This window comes from Morone saxatilis, unplaced genomic scaffold, assembly GCF_004916995.1.
Source record: "Morone saxatilis isolate NCDOM2014 unplaced genomic scaffold, NCSU_SB_2.0 Contig0, whole genome shotgun sequence".
NCBI lineage: Eukaryota > Metazoa > Chordata > Actinopteri > Moronidae > Morone > Morone saxatilis.
In genome coordinates, this window is record NW_023339650.1 from 17,923,478 (window position 1) to 17,949,915 (window position 26,438).

Sequence of the window (26,438 nt, forward strand, 5' to 3'; positions counted from 1 at the left end):
ATGCTAAGTAGGTATGTGAGGGGAAGTCTCAATAATTAAAATAAAATCCATGATTTGCTCTCTAAACCTTTTAAGATTGATATAAGGTTAAATAATGCATGCAAGAAAAAAATATAATTAAAAGGATTTTGTCTCTGCAAATACTGAAATGTTGATGTTTCCTCTTTTCATCAAAGCAGCAAAAACAGCAAATACACTGTAAAGGATAATCTGCCTTTCATGGGCAAATGTATTGGGACTTTTGCTCTACATTGTGAATTATTTTAAAAATAGCACCTTTCTTACAGTTATCTTTCCACCTCCACAAGGAAAATACAGTAAAGAACTCCTTTTATAAATGCATTTCAGGTAATGAAACTGCCTCAGGCATCTGTAGTGGAGGTCTTCTGCTCTAGGCCAAAATGGTTAAAACAGCTGATAAAATTTCCAGGCCCAGCATGGCCATTTAATGTAATAGAAGCTAATGTATTCAGGTTAGTAGTAGTAACACATAATTATTGGATATTTTGCTAAATTATCCTTCTGGGTAGTTAACTAGCAAAAAATCCAAAAGGCAACAATTTTCAACAGTTTTCAAATACGGCCAAAGCCAATTTAATGTCCCAGTTTCCTAAACGTAGTACATCTAATTCCAACAACTAGCTATCTTCATTACATATACTTTGGGAATTATGACGTGAGGAAGGTTGGGGTTTGGTGAGGTGGCGAAGTTGAGATGGTCGGATTTGGATGTTGTGTAGGTATGTGTGGGAGCTTTCGTGGGGGTTTGTTCGTTGAATGTTGTTCAGTTAGTGATTGTTGATGGTTGGTTGGAGTCATGTATAGCCTCGATCCTGGTCTGCATTTTTTTTTGTCTTTGGCTGGAGTAACAACATTTGTTTTTTTTTGTTTGTTCTCTTTTGTTTTTGGCTCCTGTCTAGGTTTGCTAATTGCGCTTGTATGATTTCCGTGCGATGGTTGGATGTGTAAATATTAACCTATTTTTATGCTATGGTTGTTGGGTATACTAGTATTCTTCATACTATATTTTATTTTTTTTCTTATTTTATTATTTTTGCCTCCCTGTGTGGTTATTTTTATAGTATTTCTGATCTGATTCTGATATTGTTTTTATTATTATTGGTTTTGGTTTCAATTTAACTTAGTTTTTTTCTCGTAGAGTGGAGCGCTTTCTACTTTTATTTTTTATTAATTTTATTTGACTATCTCTGTTTTTGATCTATATGGTAGCTTATTTTTCTTCTATTGTATTTGTGTATGTATTATTTATCTTTTTTGTTTGTTTTTTATTATAGCGTTCTTTTATATCCTGGAATATTTTGTGTGAATTCTCATATATTTGATAGTTTTATGTGTTGATTATGTTTGAGCAGATTAATTTCCGTTTAACTTTTTATTCAGTTCTGTCTGTATTATGCATTTTTAATACATACATACTGAATAGGCTTCTTTTTTGACAAATTTTGTGTTTTCTTCTCACTGACACTTATTCTATTAGACAATTTACTGTACTTTTACTTTTACGTGTGTGAACCTTTTTATTATTATTACTTAATATGAGATATAGGCCTACTGTGTATATTTTTAAAGTTTTCTCACACCCCTTAAAATCAAGTAGGCCTCACATCCCCTCATGAAGCTTTGGCCCCTAGTGGGGGTCCTGACACTCACGTTAGGAACCACTGCAGTAAAATACATATACCACTATAGAATACTTAGATAGGTCTTTTGAGAATAAACACAAGACACTTGCAAAAGCAAAATGGACCCCAAAAAAAATAAAATCATTATTTTCTTGATTAAGACATGAAAAGAGATCACTGTTAGAAAGTGAAAATAACTGCTACTGTTGTCAAGATGTTACAGCCATTATCCAAATATTTTTCCCACCAAAACTTCTTTCCGTTATGGACTACTCTTAAAGCAGCATATCATACTTTCCTTTAAAGACTAACACCATAAAACTGTGCTTCTTTCATCTTTGATTCTCCTGGTCTCTTATTGTCAAGGTTAACCTTTCCTCACTTTTCATTACATTTAAGATTACTATGCAACCTTGGATCGGGGCACAATGCAACTTTCTAAGGCACCCACTCAATCACATTTATTACTACAATAACACAGCAAACACAGCCATGAACTTTCACAATGCTAACTCAGTGATATATGACTGTACCTCTGCCCACTGCAGAGAAACTGTACACAGGTAAATTGCAATGCAGTAACAAGCCAAAACCACAGTATTTGCTTCCTGTGTAGCTGTGTGGTAGGTGATTTACTGGATGTAATAGCTAGATGTCTTGCACATATATTTGTCTGTGTGTCTGTCTTTGTGTGAAGACTTAACATGTCTGTTGGCCCATATTAGTTTTTTGTGTGTTTATATATCTGTGCCAGAGGGTTAATTCGACACCTTAGCTCCTGAAACCACATCACCACATGGAGCCTGATTTAATATGTCCTACCAGTTGCATCAGTGTTCATTGTAAATCTCGCCTTTCCTCTGAGCCAAAACCCTCTGGCAACCATTGAACTTGTGTTCTTGTGAACTTATGAACCCTGCAATAATACACACCGTTTGACCGGGAGCAGTGAGACCTGGGAGGAAATGGGATGGTGTTGATCATGATGGTAAATGGACTTTGCTGCTGTTGCCTCATGTTGTGAGAGGAAATCACAACAGGAGGTGACGTTTGATAAGATGGCTTTAGAGAATGAATCAAGACATCACTAACAGCACTGAAGCCAGGTGAAAATGTGTTATTTTAAGTGGTTTATGTTTACAGCAAGAATGCTGCTAATCATGCACAAATCACATGATGGATACTAAATCAGATTGTACTCCTTGTTTGGCTATTTTACACATTTTTGTTAAGATGCCATGTACAGTAAATTTGGTTTGTCGTACTCTCCTCTCCACCCCCACTGCTTATTTTCATTCTACTCTGGGAAGCAAAATGAATGCAATAAACTGCAATTAGCCCTTTCAACAAACATGGCTGATGAGCGTATGTTTACTTTGTTTTGGCAGGCAAAAAAACATTCTCACTATAACTATACTGTGCAAGTGCTACAAGGCCCTTCCTGACTGAAATATTTTCAAACTCAAACTCACAAAAAAGGGTTATAGTATGCCATATCACATTATGCAGGTGCTGTCACAGCCATTTTTTTCTGTTCTCAGAAAACTCAGAAAGGTAACTGTTTTCAGCAAAAAACTCTCTTTACACCACCTGCCCTACACTATATGACAGACAGGCACATTCAGAGACTAGCCGGTCATGTTAGTGGAGCATTTAACAGCTAAAGAGCGGTATATTTTTCTTAGGAGTAGGTGGCGTCTTAAAACAGAGCTAAAGTAAGTGCCATGTGGCCAGAAACCTGACTCAAAATAAATGTTGCTCCATATCTGCTGGATGTGTAAACTGCTTTCCAACAAGTTCGCCATGTAAACTTAAATGGTGATAATATGTCAGTAAAATGTTTAAAACTTATTTTTGCTGACCCCTAGTGGAGAAAAAATCAGTGATTGCAGGTTTAATTCAAGTGGTGGTGTTGCTGTACACAGTTTCAGGTTTTATATTTGCTTGGAGACATGAAATGCCTTGGACTCATCCTGTTTCATACAATTACAGCGCTGGTCTTTTATTTTTATTATTTATTTTAAACTTTTCAGCTTTTTTTGTCTGTGTAAAAACTGTATTGGAAAACATATTAAAAATTCCTAGTGTATCTACGTTTTATAAAAAAGTGTTTGAACTGCATCATTAACTGACTCAGTGACTGACCAAGTAAATTATTATTTAATGCAATTATTCTCTTAGTACTCAGTTTCTAATTCAAACCTTTACAGCTTCAATTTCATACAAATAATTTTGGAGTGAATCAATACAGTTTTAGGATTTCCTAATTTCACAAAAGAGGCAGCTATAGTTGTGTTATACAATAGGTCATTTTCCTCTTCCTTTCTTCAAGACTCTATAGACAGAAACTAATCCACTCGCCTCAGGCAGAATAATCATTAAAAGTGGGTCAAGGAGCAAGGCAGCCAACAGTATTAAGATCCAGGGGATCTTAGGTTACACATCATCTGTCACACTGAGCTGTGGCTGAGGTCCCACAGACTGCCTGTGGACCTGGACTCATCACTAGTGAATCAACAAAAAGGGAAATAATATAAAAAATAGCACAATAGACTGGAATCAAATAGTAATATCTATCATAGACACTAGAAATAAAAGAAGAGAAGAGCTATATGAACACAAGGTGTTGTACAGTTGTACAGTTGACATGAGTTGAGCTAATGTCACATGATACATGATAACAAAAGTGTAACATTTAAAAATATAAACTTGACAAGATGATAATTTCTATGAATGAACTGTGAATACAGTCTCTACTGCTGCTTTCACAGTGGTTTGAATAAACTATAACCTATTGATTGCTCCTGTTCAAATTCCTCTAGTGGCTGATGCTTCTAGTCTTATTTCATAAAAAGGACAGAATCAGTTGACTGGTTAAGAAAGGAATGTAAAAATAAAAAAATGTCACAATATACTGTGTGTCCTCAAATTCCCCTAAAAGGCTCCAAAGAAAGGCTACTTGATGGTTGTTGATGGATAAAACAAAACTAGGTTTAGCCACTTTTTTATAAGATACTTTAAAGCATATTGCAGCCTTTCAGTCTTTTTTTATGTAGGAACTCTGATTGTGTCTAATACTTAGTATTAGCATTAGTTCTGCTTGCAAAAGAACAACCAGTAAGTGGGGCAGCAAGCGAGACAGACAAAACATGTGGCTTTATTCCAAGGGATATCAAAGCAAATACACTGACTTTGGCTGCCAGTTAAACTCCCCTCTAACACTATGTAAATATATTCTTTAAAACATCTGCATTTACATTTTGTTCCCTTTGTAAATTATATTTATTAATTTGATTGTTAAATAAAATACTTAATTCTTGATTTCAAAGTGATAATAGCCAGTTATGTGGCTAGTTAAATGATTAGCCTAATTAAATGGGAGTCGACTGACCTGGTGAATTATACTGTACTTTGGTTCATTCTACTTTCCAGCTCTTAAGTAGACAGAGTGCTCTGTATGGACTGCGTTGACAGGACAGATTAACATTATGCAGCTCTCCCTGTTGGAAATCCCAGAACTAAATGCACATAAATAATAAATACTAGGTTTTAAATTGGGGCTATTGGGATTTTCTGTGATCTCAATGATTGCAGGAAAAATTAAATTCTAAACGCAATTTCTTAATATAACAAATACAAAAGGTTTAAGTGTGCATTTAAGTACAACTTTGATCATAAGTTAGTAACTCTTTTCGGGCTGCTGACTGATTTATATTTTAAAACCTTAAAACATTTTATATAACTAATCATAAAGGTTTCTTATTTTATCCATAAACTGATCATGGGAAACCTGGAAAGAGTCTTTTAGGTCCATAAGTCCATAAACTACTAAAACAACAAAACATCAAGAACAGAACACAAGCCTTTTATTTTATGCCACACTGTTCTTTCAAAATGCTAGGTCTCAGCATGGATCTGCTGCTTTTCTTAGATTCAAAACTAATCAAAGTGCTTGCAGCCACTTTCCTGTAATGATGCCAGCCCTGCAAACGCTATTGGAAGTCCTTTGTTATTAACTGGAGAATTAGCATTACTTAACCTGGGGTCCTTGAGACACACAGACCTTGGCAATTGGCCACACTTTCCATTAAAACAACACCAAGACAGACGATCTGACCTTTCAAGTCTCTTATTACCCCTTTACCCATGAAGGCGCATCGCTCCTAAACAATATTTCACAGCAGCTGGTTGAGCACAAATGTAAAGTATGAAGTTTCCTTTTTTGACTTGGGAATTCCAGTTTCCCACTTATCTTCTGTCAATCATAGGTCATCAAACAAACAAATGAGAAGCCCCTGACCATTCAAAAACAGGAAGAGAAATTTGTGCATGAACACATTCACAGCTGATGCAATGCAGCTACATTACAAATGTACAATCAAAAACTGCATTCATTCTTAAATGAAATTCTTTAACAATACAGAAAAGGCCACAGGGGTATTCTTTGGAAAGTGCAAGTACCTCAAAGGTACGTATGTCAGTTCTTTGACATAAGGACAACACCCCTGAACTCCCTATCCTGACCATTTCTGAACCTCAACACTTTAGATAGTCTCCCCTAAATCTCTATGGAGCTCGTCAGTTAATTTAGAAAATAATTGAGAAAGAACTGACTTCCCTGAACCTGGGCCCATTTGACACAGTGAGGTGGTTAGCCTTTTCCTCAACCTCCCCAGTCTATTAGAGTTGATACCATCACACTATCCAGCTCTTTGTCTGGCTGGAAACTTCTAAAGGAGGACAATCTCCTGGGTGAACAAAAAGGATTATAGGAGATTACTAAAGCGCTCTTCAATCTCCAGCTTCAGGAATCTTAGTTTTTGGCCCTTCCAATACGATGTTATCCCTGTGTGTCTGCACTCTTACAGTATTTCTGGAGAAGAAAGTAGATAACAGCAACAAAAGCAGGCATAGAAATCATAGAAATCATAATAGTACACCTCTTCTTTTTACTTTACAAAGATTATTCTATTTATATATTGGATCATTTATCTGACTGAGAATAATTGGTTGGACCGCTCAAGACTACATCCGACTGATTGACACAGTGACAGCTTTTTCCTTGATCTAACTAGTGGTAAGACTTAATCCATGAACCATGAAAACGACTTGATCTGTGTCAGCTCCTTCAATAAACTCGAACACTCCCAAATCCCAGATCAGCAGAGAAATTAGCCTATTTAGGATGCAAAAGGGACTTAGGGGTTCTGCAGTGTGCTGTGTCTTGTCGTGTGTGTGAGCGAGTACAGATGTGAGGTGGGATTGGTGGGGGCACTCGACTATGAGACTCAAGAGGAACAACCTTGATGTCTTTGCGGGTAAATGACAGATGCACAGTAGTGATGGGAAAGACAGGAGTTACGACCAGACTATAAAAAGGATAAATGCAGCCACCATCTAAGATGTACTTTTGCTGAGATATAGAAAGCTCTTAATAAAACTGCTGGCTTGCAGTTTTGAGATTTGCAAACCATGTAATCAAGTAGAGCCATTGCAGTGAATGTTCTTAACACAGTTAGCATGTCACTTAGCAAATATAACCAGTCTGGTGATGTGGTAAGCTAATATTGTAAGAGAACTCTGACAAAACGTGGCATCAACTTCCCAGAGTAAATCTGTCACATGCACATCCAGGCTCCATTTTTAACTTTTATCCTGTGTGATTTACATTCAGAGAGCAGACAGAGGTTCAGTTCCTCTGTCTAATACTCTGGTGTCCTTGTGCATCTGCTCTTGCTGTTGACCAAAATCCCCAGACAAGTCACAACATAAGCAGCAGGTAAGGGGCCCAGTGTCCTTCTAAAGGGACACCTTGCAAGGATTTGTAGCTGTTGCTGGAAACTCTTCACTGTAGCACACTCACCATCCAGCTTTTTACAAGCAATTTTGCTAATTTACAGGTTTATATTACAAAAATGACTCCAGGAAGTCACTGCTCCCAGCCAAAAAGGCACATGTCCCTCAACCACGAATTGTGCAATGTATTTTGTTTGTTTACTTTTACCATTGGACAGAGTAAGGCTAGCTTTTTCTACTTGTTTCCAGTCTTTATGCTAGGCCAAGTTAATCGCCAGCTGGTTCTAGCTGGATATTTAGCATAATGAAATGAGAGTAGTATCAATCTTCTTATCTAACTTTCTCCAACAACAACAAATTGAGTAAGCATATTTCCCCAAATGTTGAATTTATTCCTCTAAATCCATTTCTAGGAAATCATTAAAAAAAGTTTAGTAAAAATCAAAAACTGGACTGGCTTCTAAAGTGCTGCCTCCACATGCAGTAACTCCAGGTAGTCAGGTACTGAATCAAGAGTCTGTTGCAGTGGCTGGTGTGCAAAGCTGCAAAGAGATTTCACTGATTAGTCTCTCCACTCTTTTTGAAGGTGTGATAATCAGTGGCCTTCGTTGCTGTAGTGAGCAGCTGGAATGGAAACCTGCAGAGTTTCTGTGCTTCGCAAACCAACAAGTGGATAATCTATACCCGCCCACTTCTAATTACATTTCACTGTGCTTTTTATGATATAATGCTAGTAACATCTATTTTGCACAGTTCTGCTCACAATTTGAGAGGTTTCAACAAATTTGTGTGGCACTTTTGAGCATTATATTTAATATACAACACTGGTGACAGCTGGCTGCCGTAATGTTCTTAGTAAATAGTCATGAAAGCATGACAGTACCCAGCTACCACATTTAAAGTAGTTTTGGGGGCTTTAATTGCCTTTAATCGATAGTGACAGCTGAAGAGAGAGGATCACACGCAGCAAAAGGCCACAAGGACGCCGCCCTGGTGCATGGGACGCCAACGCTACCAAGTGAGTTATCCAGGCGCCTGCTACCTCATTTTAATGTGACGATTTTTGCCTTAGCCAGCACCTAAACATTAACGTTTGGTCTTTACTTTGTTTTCATGAATTAATAACTTTTCATTAATGATAACAACCAGACCAGTAGCCAGGCACACTGACCAATAAATCCAATCCAAGTCAACTGGAGTGGTTATAATATCTCATATCACCACATAATCCCTACTGATTGCTAGGATCTTATTAGCTACCTAAATGTCAATCACATGAGTACTTACAGACAACTACGTCATTTCATGTACAACCTTGGAGATATTATTCATGAGAAAGAATTGTAAGGCCATACAAAATATTTTGGAATGTCAAATTATTATAACGCAGTGCAGAGCTGCCACATTTGTTTTCTTCTGCCCACATTTTTCCCCCCAGGCCTTCCGTCATTATCTGTTCCATCAGTTATATTTCTGTCTTTACAAAGTCTGTGTCATGCTCATTTATTTCTTCAGTGAAGTAAATCTAATCCTAAACTCCTATCTCTCCTTTTTTGTATGCCGCATGACACCATCATAGATGCATCAATTACAATTTTACATCCATGATTGAATCTTATTTCCAGTGGAGACGAGCAGCTGCCTTAATGCTGTTCTCTGAGTTAATTAGTAAATTGAGAAGTATGAACTCAGTGAAATTTTGTATTGAGCTATTAACATGTCTGTCTTAGTTATCTGACTTTGTTACTGGTGGTGTCATTGGGTTTATAATTGGGTTTCAAATTTCCAAAAGAAAGGTTGTATTACATACTGTAGTTATGAAGAAGAAGAGATGTGGGCATTAACAAGTAAAGGGTAGCCATTTGTGACCATAACTTATTTTGCATACATAATTTTTCAAACTAAACAGACCCCACTTTAGCTGTAGAGTGGCAATACAGCCATACATTATTTCAGGCATAAAGTCATTACGTTATGTAATAATACCCGCACATGTTCTTTTTATTAGGGGCGTTAATGTACGGTATTTTAATTCAAAAAGCTGCAAGGCATCACAAATAATTCATGGGATATTTGGAGAAAGTTTCAGAAGCTGAAACACAAGTTCATGATTGCTTTGCCAAGACAGCCTGTTATACTTTGTCCTCTTCTAAGGTTGAAAAGTGCTATATACTGTAACTGTGTCCATTTACCATTTAATACAATTTCCAAACAATCAGACAGGGCTGTCATTTCATTTGCTGGTGGTTTTTCAAACCACTAAGCCAGGGAGAAGAAACAGGTATAACTGCTCACTTTGTTGCTTGCTGAGGATTTGGGTCAAGTCTGAGACGGTCCTTTGGGGATTCCTTCAGCACCATATGTGCAGGCCAAATGCTATCATTACCCTCTGTCCTTAAATGATCTGTCCTTCTACCTCATGGGTCTTGTAAAATCTGTCACTGCTGTATCAGGCCACCAGACCAAGGTCAAATGGGAAGAGGTGGATTTGTCCATGTGTGTGTGCTTGCATGTGTGTGTTCTTTTAATCCTGCTAATAATATATGAATTCCCCATGACGGTGTCACTATTAAGCACAGTGGGAGCCAGGTACATGTTGATATGAAGAGGTGTAAGCAAGCTAATGCATTATGAGACAGACGTAGGAGCAGCATCAGCTTCCCAGCTGTGGTGCTCAAATGTGGCAGCATGCCAACACAACTGCTTTAAGACTTGGGCTTAGCATATTAAAGATCACATGCAAGTGCAACTCCCTCCATGTGAACACTTTCCACTGACCGCTGGAGTTCCTTGTCCTAATTTGAGGGAGGAGGGTGGTTTGCCAGTGGCGAAAACAACTGCCGACTTGTATAAATTAATACGTGTGGGTGGAATAGTGCTGTGCAGAGAGTGCAGCTGGCTAGGCCTTCGATCACATCCTTACTGCTCTGCACACCCTGCGCTGAATTACAATGCAGACAAGATGCCGAGTCAGCTCAAGCAAAACAAGCCATCTGATGTGTCTAAAAGCTCACCTCATATGGAAAAAGCAAAAAAAAATCACTGTAGAATAATCACTTGTACAGACAAAACCTGATTTAAAATAGATTTCAACTACAATAATGTATAGTTGATAAAATAAAGTGGAAGAAAGCCCAGTTCTGAATCAAAAATTGGCACTGCTTCTGCCTCACCACACCGCTGTGAAATTGCTCCATCAATCCCCACTGCCTTTTCCCTCGAGGTAAAGTCAAAATATTCAGCAATTCATTTGTGTTGCTCATTCAGCAAAGAATTCATGTTTTACATGGGCGGTATAGTCTCAAAGGGGCCAATAGTTGTTCCAGACAGCAATGAATCAATTCATACAAGTGGATTGTTGTTCATGTTAACCGACAGCAGCAGCAGAGGCAAGCGTGGAAAACTTCAGACACGCATGCGCGTACGCACTCTCTTGTGAGACAAAGAGAGATCAGAAATAAACAGACATGCACACACTCACAGCAACACATTTTTCACATCATATAAAAGTTATATGTCTTGCACTTTAGAGGGTTTATTAACATTTAATAGATTCCAGCAGAGGCCTCTCAGACAAAAGAAGGACTCTGAAAAGACTGTCTGTGGCTTTTTACTTCCTTTCAAGAAGGTAGGAAACAATGGCTTTCTGAAAGCATCCCTACAAATGTCTCCTTTGACCCTTGAGGAGTTAGTTATGGCCAACAAAGAGTGGATTGCGTGCTCAACAATATAGCAGTCGTATGAGTAGTCCATAACTCTACTGTGGCTGCTTTAGCTTTTATGATTTCAGACGTGCTGCAATAACAGAACAGGATGTTCACAGCACGAAGCGTATGGTGCACAGATTTCACAGCATGATATACACATCACTTTAGATCATTTTAGGAGATCAACAATAGAGATTATGAGAAAGTTATTACGCCCATTTATTGTTATAGTTACCATGCTTGCAAGAGCGTGGGTGTTTTGTTCTGAGTATTTTTCCTAAGCATGCAGTAATACCACACCTGTTTTGGGGTCGACAGAGAAATATGGCTGTCCTTGTAGGATACTGTAGACTATTCTGGCGCTGTTTCCATAGGTGGGGTCGTCAGCATCAGTTGCTGTGACTTGCAACACAGAAGTGCCTGAAAATGAACACAGCAAAATCATTTCCTAATAATAACTGTATATATGTCAGTATATTCATGTGATTTAATCAGTGGTAGAATGTGACATGAAAGTACATTTACTCAAGCACTGTACACATTTCATTTCATGCAACTTTACTCTTCCACTCTATAAAATCTCAGAGGCAAATATTGTACTTTTTAATCCACTATGTTTGTCTGACAGCTGCAGTTACTAGTTATTTTCTTATTTTAGTGTGCAGGACGTTTCTGGGCGTCAACCTTTGGGCAGCGTTCAGGGTGAGCAGCACGATCTAAGGTTCTCTCTCTGGCTCGCTCGAGTTGGGTAGGAGGTGTGTGTTTACAAGTGGCAACTGACAAATCCTGCATATTATGCCTTTTAGAAAGAGCATAACCGTAATCATCTATAGCAGTGCAATACAACATACACATTAATGCAACAGTAATGTTAATACAAAAACATAATAATAGTACAGAGACCATTTTTCTGCACAATTAGTACTTTTACTTTTGATACTTCAAAATTTGCTGACGATACCACAATATATCCTTTTTTGAATGCAGGACTTTTACTTGTAGTGGAGTATTTTCACAGTGGGGTATTAGTACCTTTATTAAAGTAAAGGCTCTGAATATTAATCCACCACTGGGTTTAATTGTGTAATGGCTATGTGTTGAGAATATCCTAGCAACCACGTCTGGTGCCTTTAGGGTTGAAGAGAATCACTGTGCACAAAATCTAAATATATGATAGCAAGATTAGAAAGAGAGAGGTACTTAAAATGCTGGACACATCCTCGATAAAGACAGTAGAGCTGTGGCTTAAAGAAGATCACCTCATTAAACAGCTAACTAAAAGATAACAAAATGCATATTTAGCAAATACTAATACATTTCACATGATATGTGGCTCACAGCACAAAATTAATCTCTTAAAAGACAGAAGCTATGTAAAAAAATAATGTTGTCTGGGCAGCTATTGTGGTAAGCTACCTAGCTAACAGGCTCAAAAAATAAGTCAGAATCTGTCTATATAATGTAATAGAGAGTAATCGTATTCATTCACTTATTCACAGGCACTGTTGCATAAAGGCTGACTGCAGTACATCTGATTTATGTCACAAGAAAGTGAAACTGCTTTTACAGACATTTTTTGGCTGTTCTCAGCTTTTCACCTTAAATGGGAAATGGGAGTTCAAGCACTGGTCTTAGTTTTCAAGTGTTTTTCAATGCAGATAATGCCAAAAACAAAGACAAATTATTTGAAAACTTAGAGGGATGGCTCATTATTTAAATGTTCTTTAAAAATGCAGTGTAAAAGCCATTGTGGTTCAATTTAACACTTGAAGTGTTGCTCAAACAGCATTACAGGCTTCATTAACCCATTATAATTGCAAGATGAGTGCACTGTAATTGCATTGCAATCTTACAAAATGCATTAGTATATGTAAGAATCGTAATATGATTGTGTTATGGGACATATGAGCTATATGGTGCATCCTAGGGCCTGTAAATCTTCTGGACATTTGCTCTGTTGTTTTCCTCTGGGAATTGAACTAAATTAAACAAGTGAAACTCACTCCACTGTGTCTCACCAGATATGATTTATTTTTTTTCTTGGACCTGAAGGAGCAGAGTGAAATGCCACCCATAATGAACCATGTCCTCCACAGTATGCCTGGGCAGTCCGAATCTCTGTCAACCTTGCAGCCAAAATTGCACTGGGAATTATTTGGACTTAATCAATTCTGGGATTGCTTTGGAAGCTGAGTCGGTTCCAAATCATTTGTCTGGGAAAAGTTATTAGTTAGTACATAATTTCATTGATGAACCTTGAATTGCTCTGTGTTAATGGCTTAAGTAAAGAAAATGCTCATCTGTGAGTATGATTAATATTTCTGTATATCATGGTTAAGAAGAAATGTTCTTTATCACTATATATTTTCATCTTTCAGCTTTTCAAGCTGTGGAAACATTTATATTATTGCATATTCTGACTGATAATGCACTCATTATGCACTCCTAAAAGGCTGTACAATGTGCTTACCATAGCTCACAATGCACTTTAACTTAAATATTCAAGTACTATACATTTGGAACTATACTAATGTAATGGTCGCTAAATTAAAAGGTCTGGTTTTACTCAAGAAAGAGTGAACACTCAAGAGGCATAATAACTTTAAAAATCAGTTTCACAGACGCTGAGTAATGAAGAGTTTTAAGGTCAGAGTGACCTTTTCCATGTTACAGGCTTCCTGGAGAGTAAAGACACTTTACAATACAACTACTGTTAGGTGGTAGTTCCTTTGTGAGAGCTTTTGTCTAACACCTTGGTCTTATAAGAAGGGCCCTGAAACCACTGTTGTTGTTGTTGTAGTGTTAACTTCTAGCAACTGAAACCATTAATAAGAAGTTTTTAAAACTTTCTCAGACTCATCCTAGTCAAGGACTTGTTCATTTTAATCCTTTAAAACCCAGCACTTTGCAGGCAGTACCGCTTAATTGAAACAAATTGAGTATTTTGATGGTTGAACCCTTGCAATAAATTTGACATTAAATCCTCAAGGATATATGACATTGCTGGATTGCAAGACTGATTTCAAGGCAGGGAGGCAGCATATATTTGAGGTTATAATGGGGGTGTCTTTGAAATTAAAATTACAGAGAAGACAAGAGTCTAATATATCAGTATACACACCCAGTGGGCCCTTTATAACAGAAGGTACATGACATTGTTGGAAATGTCTAAATTCAATTATATGTACTATATATTATATTACTTAGGTCAAGTTAAAAGTAGGGTTGTATTGGCATACATTATTTTGAAAGGTGTTTCTAAGTGTTTGTCCTTCCCATTTACAAACATGACACCTTTCAATATAATGCCATACAGTACAACAGTACAGTCCAGTACAATGTCATCACTTGACGACAGTGGTAAAACATGTGATTTAATTAAAGAGGCACTCCAGCCTAAAAAGTGTTTTTTGAGCTGTAAACTGAATAATATGACTATACTGTGATGAAACACGCCAATGCTGGTGTTAGAATTCACATTATTACCAAATTTTTGATTTGACAAATATGCATTTTGTGGGTTAAAAATGACTCAACACTCCCTCTGCTGTTTCCAATCACCCTCTACGTTTTAAGACAAATGGTGAGATAGAGTGGACCGTTTTGGGCGACTCTACGTCACAACATTTATATAGAAAAACAGTGTTAACGCCCTCTAATTGAAGGAGAGGGGCCCACCTCCCAGAGCCTCTGCTTTGAATGTAAGTCTGTGAAACTGCTGCACACATTTTCCGATGTATACAGATAGAGAAATACATTCAGTTTATGGTTTTTGCTAACCCTCTACTTCGTATTTTTCTATTCTGGCGCAGTGGTTTGGACTTTGGACCTTGGACGCTTTAGAAGCCGCTGAAGACGCCGCTGACTGCAATGTGTACCTTGATCACATGCACATGACAGTCCCCCCACAGACACACACAGATATTGGAGAGTTAGCCTCTCTAAGCCATTAGCTTAGCTACAACACAACCGCTACCTTAGCTTCAACACATGCACCACACAGAAACTTTTACAAAACGACAGTCAAAGTGCTTTGAGTGACTGTAAAAGCTCCGGCGGGCTCTCTGTGTCTCCAGCGTGGACACAGAGACTCTGACAGCAACTGCTCATTAGCACTGACTACTGTTTCTGCTACGCTGCTGTGGTCACTCTACCAATCACGCCGGCCGGTGTCAAGGCCGAGTCTTTCGGAGGTCTCATGCATGTTTTAAATTTGATAAGAGGTAGGGAGCCACTCATAACTGAAGTTTGGTCTCTATCGTATCTATCTCCGCTGACCTCACTAGACTCTTAGCAGTGGCCACAAAACATAATGCACTTTTAACAGATCAGGGAAGCTGGATTATAACCATGCCATTTGCTTCATCCCCACTTGGTTGGAAATAAAAAAAAAACAAACAAAAAAAAAACATTTCCATTGATGTGTACAGTAATGAAAGTGCAATTTGTTAGCAAGATGTTGGTCTAGACTTAATGGGTTGAAATAATAATGTTTTATTAGGATGAAATACGTCAATACATAGCCATGTGTGGGTTTTCGGAGAGGCCTGGAAACTGATTGGAAATCTGAAAGCAAAACAAAATGTGCACATACATTGCATAAAACATGGGGTGTATAGGGGAGTTAAACAAAACTGATCTGTGTTTTATGATGGAGCTAATGGGAACAACATCTGAGAGAGCTTATAGGGGAAAATGTGTACGCAACCCTGAATCTCTACTTGGTTTTGTTTATGAAGGGTTTGACACTTACCCATGTGCACAATTTTGCTCAATTTCCGCATATTAGTTCCACTCATTTAATCATAACTATTCATCTAAACAAGACACCTTTGCTGAGTTTTACCACTATTAAACAGTGATTTTCCCAGAATTGAAATGGTTGACAGGAAAGCAGAGCTACTATCTCCATTTAGAGATATCTCAACTGGGAGATATACAGTAGTAGGAAATTGATACTCCTTTCAACTAGCACTCTAAAAAATATGATTGTAACATTGAATGGGAGGTATGAAACAGTAATGCTGGACTACCTGGCACGTGCCCAGCTAATCAATTTAGACAGGAAAAAAGAACATCACAACCAATTAGTTGCCACACTCCCAGACAGCCCCTTCCTGCACTCGGGAGCCCCAGTATTGACAAATGCTGGGGGATTAGTGCTCTGGAGTGTGAGGACAGTTGATTGTTACAGCCGATTTGACGCCGCAGACGCTGAACCAAAGAGGAATTACTTTAATGGACATTAGCAAAAGAAGGGGCGGGAAAAAAGGCTAATTATTTTCCCCTTCACAGTCCTTGATTTCCTCCCTTGGGTCATCAATGGTGATTGATTCTTTTTGTGCAACCGGTGATGAAGTTTGCAGCGAACACTGAAACTTTAAAATGAGTAGTCCTGTTAGAAGTCAATGAAGGATGCCAATACACAGATTTTTGCTGTATATATTCATTACCCTAATATGCACTCATTCAGAGATATGGATTGCAGCTACGGATTTATCTAATAATTAAAAACATTTAATATAAGATTTAACAGTATTTGTTATTTAAACTAAACCTGAAACTAAAAAATTCAGTATATGCCAATAAATATTCCACATAAAAAGCATCACAATATGCAGTGCAGGACTCTCAGAAGAGATTAAGACATGTACTTGACACATCCAACTTAAAAACAAATATACTGACTTGCAAAGTTCTATGTGTGTCAGGCATGTCTACTCATGAATATTCATGAATGCAACCAGGGAGATATTGACTGTTTATAAAGATGGCGCCTACAGGTCTATTGGGGTTTGCATATTTAATCGGTTTTGCACATTGCCTCTCTTTCGCTGCAAGAAACTGATGAAGCTGTCCATTTTCTCTTTGAGATGTTTTAGTATTTCTACTTCTTTTCAGCAACTGAAGGGATTATTTTAGACAGACAGATATAAATGCAATGTTTTTTAGCCAACTGTCAGCGTCACAAATTCACCACCTTATAGTACATTTGAAGCAAAATCGCTCTGACAGCAGTTTGGCCAACATTTGGACAACCTACATATGTTTTGAAGGAGTGCTGTGAAATATTTGAGCACCATACTTCTGAGCTATTGTGCTGTGAGGCAGAATCCACTGGACTGAGAAAAGGGTGGCTTTTGTTCACCCGAGCTAAAAACAGAACGGTACAATAAAGAAATAAAAAATAGATGTTTGCCACATGATGCTGGGCATACGAGGAGCAGCTGTCTCAGAGGAGGTGGATAGAGGCTTTTCTTTCCTCTGTGATGTGGAATGGAGGACTCCACAGTCTCGATGGCCTGGATTGCTGTGGAGGCATTGTTGAGTGCTTTATAAAGACCTGCCCACCCGGGAAACCATCACAGCTACCAGAAAACAAAGATGAAAAAGACGACTCGGCTAGCTTACAGAAGATCAAACATTCTGGAGAACATTATCACATAGAGAACAAACCAGAGTGCTGCACAAGGTAGTGACATGTTTGATCATGGTTCTTCATGCTAATACCTTCATTTAAACCATCTTGGAGAAGTACTTGGTCATGAGTCTATTTGAAACATACACCAGATGTAAAGTCAAAGGTCTTGCCATGATATTCTTCTCTGTACCACAAAGATAAAGGGCATTATAAACATAAAGAAGACCAAAAAAGCAACAAAAATAGCACTCAAGTTGACAGTTTTCTCATCTTTCAACCTCTTCAAATTAAAGCTTACTGCTGCTGACAGTAGAGAGCAATCATTTGAAGGTCCAGTTTATTTTGTAGAACTACTCACCCACTTCAGACATCTCAGGCACCGTAGCTACAAAGGGCCCATCTGGAAATTTGGGTGCATTGTCATTGATGTCTTGTACTTTGATGATGAATTCCGACTTTGGTTCCAGGGCCTCCTCTGTGTGGCGGTCCAAGGCTTGTGCATGCAGGACATAATGTGTTTTCCTTTCCCGATCCAGGCTCTTAGTGGCACGAATATCTCCTGTCACTTCGTCGATGATAAATATAGTCCCAGCTCCCTCCCCGTCCAGAATGTACCTGACGGATCCATCGCCTTTATCTGAGTTTGAGTGAAGCTGCAAGAAACAGACAGACAGTGTGTGAATACAGAGAACATAATGTAGAAAAATTACTCCTTAAGGTTGCCTTTGATTCATGGTTTCAAAATATGATTCATGGTTATAAAATTTACAATGGTCACAATACACTGCTGTAGAATAGCTGAGAAATGCACGAAGAGGGACTTCAACCACGCTGAAATTACCTAATCATAAATATTGGTAAATAGTTCATCGCTTTCAAGAACAAAATGCCAAATGTCATCTACTACCAGCTTCTCAAATGTGAACATTTTTTACGGATTTGTTGGAATTAGACTGACAAAAACAAGAAAAAATGGATCTTGGGATTTTGAAGTAGTCTAGTTAGACTAGTTGATATTTGCAAAATTACTAATTGACAAAATATTAAATGGATTAATCAACATAACAAAGAAATAAAAGAATACAATTAAAAATATTTGCTTTATATAGCAGTAATTTTGCAGCGTTACTGCACTGCATGGTGGTCCTCAGCCCATGTTTCAGCTGTTTAAAACGTCTAACTCAGACATTATATTATTCAATATTTTTCTCTCAGGCTTGACTGTACCCGAGCATCGCTGAAGAAATGCATCTTTAGAGATTAAAGTTTGGTTTTTGACAATTAAAGTTGGAAGAGCGCTGTCTCTTTCTCACCAGGAGAGAGAGGAATAAGAGAAAAACAAGTCACTTGTTCAGCCATAATTGACACCAAGAGGATAAAGACTTTCATGCCAATTGCTCAGCTGGGTTGCAGTTTGAGACTTTATAAATATATTTTACAATACCACTAAATTTTCAAACCAGGGCGCCACAGTAACATTATCATTTAAACAATTTAATTGGTTTCATCCATGAATAAAACATGTTTGGAAAAAAAATTGTTTTTTCACAGGGAAGTGTCACAGCTCAACATAACAGAACAATCAATTTGTATTGTGCATTGGCAACGCCTTACATACTGGTGGTATTTTTGTATTTCATATTTGTGGATGTACATCAATAAGCTGTGAACACAACCTTTGAATTCCAAAGCGTACCTCAGTTTCGTCTCAAACAAGATATATGCAAGCCTTTGGAGTCTATGAGATATACATACTTGCAAATAAATAATTCATGCTGTGTTTGTGAGAAGATAATATGTTACCCTTCCTCACATTATAATATATACACAGTCTGGGTAAGCCTGGATATTATAAAAACAAAATACGAAAATGTAGAGGGCGAAACAAAATAATAAATAATAAATCCAAAAATGGCATAAAAAGGGACTTGAAGTGATGAATCACAATTCGAATCCTTCCTACAAAGGTAGGTTATTTTAGGTCTTTTAAATCAGTGCTTTGATACATGAGCATTAACAATAACATCAGACCACTATCGGAGCTCCAGAGGCCAAATCTGCTGTGCCTCAACTGCAGGTGCAGTCAAAACAATATATAACATTAGAAGATAATTAAAGCTGAGTAGATTAAAAACTAATGACAAACGCAGACAAATAAGAACAGCAGTCACAAGCTGAGATTCATCTACATGGATATGACTCCTTTGACTCTACTAGTGTAGTGCGTTCACGGATCTGTGACACCCTGACTTTTAACATTAAAATGAAAATTAAAATATGTGATATTTATGTAATACAGTACAACTATTTAAGGCAACATAACAAGTTAGCGCAGTCTCTAAAAGCCTTAATGAAGGTTCTTGGGCTGAGCTCTTAGACAAGAGTGGTGAGGGAGGTGTTTTCAGATTGCAACTCCCTCGCCTGTGCTTCCAAACTAAGGTGGCAGTCCTATCTAGCGCCAGTGTTTGGTTTGTCCCTCCTGGCTACTGCAGAAAAATGGTGGTTCAACATGTCAGCCTCCATGAAAGGTGACTGTCTGAAAATATAAAAGCCTCATTCCAAAAGAATCAATAAATAAAAAAAAAATGAAAATTCATATTTTCAGATGATTATACTGAAAAATTAAGTTATGACATTGATATTCCATTTCTGCCAATAGATCCTTCCAAATGTTACACACTGGACAATCAACATCATAACATATCAATATTGATATCAACTGATGTGAGTGTATATATATATATATATAATTTATATCATATTGCCCAGCCCTATATCTGCTTGGTACGTAGGGATTTTCATAATGTTCCCCTGTAAAGCTTGCAAAAATAACTGCCCAACCAACAGGTTTGACTGGTGCAGTCCTTGAACTGGGACACAGCTACAGTGTTTTGGAGTACAGAGTAGAGCTGAAAACAAGACACAATCTACTTTCACAGTAACCCAAATTTAGAAACAATCAATCATCATGCTTTTCAGAGCATTAGAGCGCCACTAACCCCATTACTGACCAAACCACATAACACGCCCTTTTCTTGCCTTTTTGTTGAATAATTAATTACAGTTTCACTACTGCTAATCCCCCACTGGACCTCAATCAGACATCACTACTGGGAGATATGACATGACTGGACAGCCTGTATACCTGTAGAGTGCATTAGGATAACTGTGCAGCAACAATTCACAGACAACTTATTTAACAAGTTGAACGGCAGAGGTCCTCGGGCCACATCTAATCAAAACCTGGACTAGCAAACTAATTACTAATTAGAAAGCTACTGTTGATTGCAGGCCTGACTCTTGATGAGAGCCGACTGTCCTTTCGATGGTAAATATCAAGCCTGTAATTAGATAAGGAGTCAAAGATCCTGTTGAATCAGGTAGTTAATCAGTTGCTAGATTGTACTAATATGAAATACAACCTTCAAAGCAAGAAATCAGAACATGTTTACACATCAATGACAGTGTGGACAGGACCAATTACTATGTTGACACGATTTGGCCCATTTATGCACTCTTTGAATTGTTAATGCAGTGAACGACATTTAGAAATGGAAGATAATCAATTCCTGCGTACAAATTGTATCATTTAAATGCAGAGAACCAGAGTTATTACTTAAAGACAGACCACTTGCATAACTAATACAAGGATATATCCACTTCTGTCCAGCAGCACTCTGCAACTCCAGCTCATAAATGAAATTACGCCTTCAGTCAGAGTGCTAATTTAGCCATTGACTTCCTTTCCAGGAGCCAATAAATCATGCTCGGCAAAGTGCAAACCAATGATGCATATGGCGACTACTGCCTTCCAAAATCTATGGGTGATAAAAGTGTCAACAGGTTGCGGGCCATTACACAAACATCACAGGCTGAAACTGCAGCACAAACATGAGGATACTCAACATTCAAATCAGGAAAGAGTTAATGAGCGATAAGGATCCATGCTGAGTATTGTCACATGTTCTCAGTGTGTTAGGTGGTCTTGATTGGTTTTAAAATTACCCTCATCTTCCATGATATCCCATCATGTTTCATTGTGTATGTGTATGTGTCTTACATTCTTTGTAAATGATACATATTTTGACCTTTTTAATCATCAGTAGGGTTCTAAATCTTTGAGACTCTAGTAAGGATAAGGAAATCCAATATCCAGAGGATCCAGAGTATTCAGCAAATAAAGTGATAAACCTCAATAAAAACTGTTTATATGAAGCTCAAAATGGCAGCAAGAGTAAGTAAAAATATCAATTTTCATTTAGAAGCCAGTACTCAATGTAAGACATGAAACCTTTGTCAGAAATTCTAAAAAAGTATTTCTACTAGTAATTTTCATTTTAAATTACTCACTAAACACTCTAATTTTACTGTCTAGCTATCAGAATACATGTGTGAAGGTCTATTTAATTAACCTTCAATTATTACCATGCACTCACAGCTATTACGTTTGTGAGGGGACATTTTAGCTCTGGGTTTCAGGCCCTAACCATCTGATTGGTGGAGCTTGATGTAGACACATGCAGCTTTAAAAAACAAAAAGAAAGATCTTCAACCAGTGCAAAATGTAATTTCATCCTTATTTTGATTTACCTCGTAAGACAGCAACTTACATGGCATTTTTATCATAATGTGTGACTTGCTAGATTGAACCTGGGGTTGACAAACAGACAAATCGGGTATTTTAGCTTGCTATGCTCAGATAAAGAGTTAAAATCTATTAGTATTACATTCTCAATGGACAATCAACAATGAGAAAAGCTTTCACTCTATATTTCTATTGCAACATTAAAGTCAATTTAAATAATCGATTGCAGTCGTAAAGGACCAGTATGCAGGATTAGATAGCATTTAGCAGTGTAGTTGCAGATCGCAACACCCTCACTTCACCCTCCCCTTGCAAGCACAGAGAAACTGCGGTGACTGTGAAATGCACAAAAAATGTGAACGACTCCATCTCGAGTCAGTGTTGTCTGTTCTGGGATACTGTGGAAACATAGCAGTTTAACATGGTGGACTACATGAAGGTATTATTCCATTTCTACCAATTAATCTTCCTCAGTGTTACACACAGTAGCTTTGAGGGCCAAAAAAAGACAACATACAACAATCAGTACTGATAGAACTGCTAACAACTTTCTCGTGTTTACTAACCATCTGTGACTGCTTGATGATACCAAAGAACAAAAAAAGCCAGTTGGAGTGTCCAATTTTCTCTGGACAGAGATCTCCCTCGCTGCTGTTCAGGGGACAGTTTATTTTTCACATATTTACTTTCTTAGTCAAAGCTGATTGTACAAAACTGGGCTTGGGACAAATTTCTGTCACAGGTTTGCAAATACAGGGCTCCATTTCTCCACAGAGGCTGCTGCTACTGCATTTAGCTTCAGGGTTGAGATATTTTATTTAAACATCATTCATTTTGATCAAACTGAAAATTTCATGACTACCCGCCTTAATGTAATTAGTGTCAATTTTGTTTAACCGCAGAACAGGCCTGATATGAGCTTAACGTACATCAATGAATGGAATGTCGCCTATACACACACTGATCAGTTAAGTCCAGGGGGACATCATGAGATAGGTGAAATTTTAACCTCTGCAACCTTGCTGTTTTGTCATGTCCCCACAAAGACTTAGAGACTTAAAGACTTATCCTTTTCCTCCATGGGGCATCAAAACAAGGGATTGTGTTTATCTCTCTGTCTCTATGGGCGACTTTATTAAAGACTAGTGGAATAGATGACTGGCATGTGGCTGGCGTCTGGCAGCTGGCAATGCATTTCTGGGGAGTTTAAAGGGATCAACAGAGTCTGGGGCTCTGAAGTCGCTGGCAAAAACACTCCAATCTCAAGGAGAACCTCACTTATAATTTCATCATATGCCCAGAGGAGCAACCTGAGTGAAAGTGTATCTTCACTTTCTTTTGTCAACAAGGTACGTGCTTTCAATGTTTGGTCTCTGTGTGCTCATTGTCAAGAGTATAACCTTAAACTGTTTGTGTTCACAAGCTAATTGGTGCTCACAGCCAAACAGTCTACCTTTAGCTCGTACCACTTGTCAGGTGTCTAAGTCAGTTACAAGGAAAGAAAAGATTTGAGGAAGAAAGCAATCCCCTTATCTGACAGATGTTTGCCACTACAACATTATTTCAGCTAAATGAAATAGCATTTCCTACTTGTGTAGTAATGCAGGATAATATAATAAAGTTAATGGGTCACAAATGTAATCAAACTAGAGCTGTAACTTATTATTCAGTCACTCATTTAGTCTGTCAGGGTTGATGACAAATAAAAAGTCAAAAATTATGAGTTACTAGAGTAGAGAGTGGGAATTGCAGTGGTAAATAAAAGGTGAAGCTTTAAGCAGCAAATAGTATTATTTTATTTGCACCTGTATGACAAACACAGTTATCAAAATGTTAAAGCAATTACACTGGTTCCTGAATTCTGATTCTTGTTGATACTATTTCAAAATCTGTATTGAAATATATGAGACACTGTTGATAAAATAATTATAAGTAGATTATAAGTCTGGACCATAAGATCTACAGCACGCTTAATAACATTTTAAATCAAAGGGATGTTTTATTACATATTATCGAGGGCTACTACTAATGATTCATTATTAATTCATCGTCAGAAAATGTTCACATTGCTTGTGTTATCTGGCCTATATATGATAAAGAAAAGCATCAATGAATGACTATTTTCAAAGTTGCTGATTCACTTTATGTCAATTGATTTATCAATTAATCATCTAATTTAATTATTTCAGTTCTAATTTTGACAAATAATTACATTACCCAGCAGCTATTTAGTACAGAGGTACCTCCATTTGCACTCCACTCCATTTGCACTGTTTACTGTAGCTACTGTGTTATAAGTTAATTTTATTTTAATTTATTTTTAGGGTTAGGGTTTTTAATTGTAGTTTAATGTATGTTTAATGTATGTAATGTATGTTTTGTATTGTGTATGCTACTGGATACTTGAATTTCCCTCCGGATAAATAAAGTATCTATCTATCTTGCAACCAGCTCTCCAAACAAACACCTATATACAAGAGAATATCTTACAAACAAATCTTTATGAGTACATTAGCACAAACATTACAGCTGCAAATGATGGCCAAAAGCATATATGCATATATAACTTATGAAATGAAACGTTACCACCAATAAAACTCTTCACAATAGCAGAAAAAGGAAGATACAGGCTCACCATTTGTGGACCAATAGACCAACATGGACAATTACAGAATTCAGTCTTGGTTTAGACATAACCACCATGCCAATTACTTTATTCCTGCCAATTTTTCTGCTGAACAAATATAGAGCTGACTGGCCACATGGTGTTGCGATAATCAGCCAAAATGCTGCAAAAGTGGCTGTTATTCAAACAGACATAGCTCATGTCTATCTTCAGGTAAAGTCAAGAAATTGACTTAATCTCCTTATGTTGGCAAACTGTAATGGAGCATGGAAAATATCCACTTTTTAGAAAGGGGAGTACATGACTTGTAACACAATCTTCAGAATTACATAGCACAGGTGGAGGACACGCTCTATTGAGTCCCATCCTGACAGATTATTAGTTGCTACACAGCTTGACCTTCATCTATTTTGCTCCTTTTCCTTTTCATTGTACAGATCCTGATAATGTATGTGCCTGGTTGGATTGCATTATTGGTAAATGTCCTTTGTAATGGCTTGGTTGTATTGCGTTTACAGATCCACATAATGTATGTGCCTAGCTAGCCTTGTTTGCTTTCTGCTTGCATCAAAGGATGTAGCTTGCTGTTATGTCCGCTCATTACAAATTGTGTAGAACGAGCGCAAGAAGACCTACAAAAGGATTTCTTTCTGGTGCAGGCAGAAAGTGAATAAGTATATCATAAAACTCAGCATGTGACAATTAAATAAGATCCAGGATCAAATTTTATACCAGGCACAGAGCATAAAATGTGTCAAAATACAACCATGGTGGCTACATTTCAGCTGATTGATCCAATGCTGATTTATTATCGATTTTCCAGGGAGTTGAACTTTCAGTGAGACATCAACTTTATGACACAGCTAAACAGGCCTGGGGGCTACACCAGGGCGCAGCACATTTGTAGAGATGCAGGATACAAATAGCTGTACATGCTCAGCATCTTTGTTTGGCTGTGTATTCATTGTTGTGATTTCACAACTCTTGGAATAAGACTGGCACTTGACAAACAGTAGCAACATTTACTTCACACTGGTTGCAAAAGATTCACTAAAACATAAACATGAAAAACATGCATTGCTTTAATGTTGAAAACAGGTCTTGCTGATGCAGAAATGAGAGTCGAAGGTGGGAGTCAGGGTGTGAAGCATTTATTCCATCAACAATGCACATGGTGAGGGGAGCAGGGGGGAGTGAAGAGAAGCAGGCTACGTGCCCTAGCTGATGATCAGTGCCTTGGCTTCATATTTGCAATTAGTGAAGGGGGGGGCGTGGGTTAGTTTTTGATTAAATCTCGGCTCTTTTACTTCACTCAAGAGGACTTAATCACTTTTTATGTGGGCGTGCTTGATTGTCTGATTATCACCAAATTTTGGCCATGCACCCTCCCAATCAACTCCTCTAAGCGCCCCCTTCTCTTCGATTGATTTGTAACAGTCACAGTAAACTCTGATGATGGAGCGCCCGCCTAATGACCATACATCAAGAGACAGTGATAAGGGGCGTGTTGAAGACGTGCCGTTGATGCACATCACCAAGATCCGCCCTAATAGTTGTCCTCTATTTTGACATCTACAGGGAGAAAGAGAATGAATCGTTGTCTTCTCAGCAGGATGGTTGACTTCTTGATGTACAGTAATGAGATTATTAGAGTCCCGGA

At 37.8% G+C, this 26,438-nt stretch overlaps 1 protein-coding gene across 1 annotated transcript in view; it reads right to left on the reverse strand.

Moving 5' to 3' along the window:
* Positions 1-11,217: 11,217 nt before the first annotated feature.
* LOC118324724 (cadherin-18-like) overlaps positions 11,218-26,438 on the reverse strand; it is a 38,176-nt gene continuing 22,955 nt past the window's right edge. Inside the window, exons 3-5 of the mRNA XM_035657184.1 lie at positions 17,926-18,220; positions 11,447-11,566; positions 11,218-11,234 (exon numbers count right to left, since the gene is read on the reverse strand). Coding sequence (XP_035513077.1) covers positions 11,218-11,234; positions 11,447-11,566; positions 17,926-18,220 — 432 coding nt within the window. The remainder of the gene's footprint in view (positions 11,235-11,446; positions 11,567-17,925; positions 18,221-26,438) is intronic.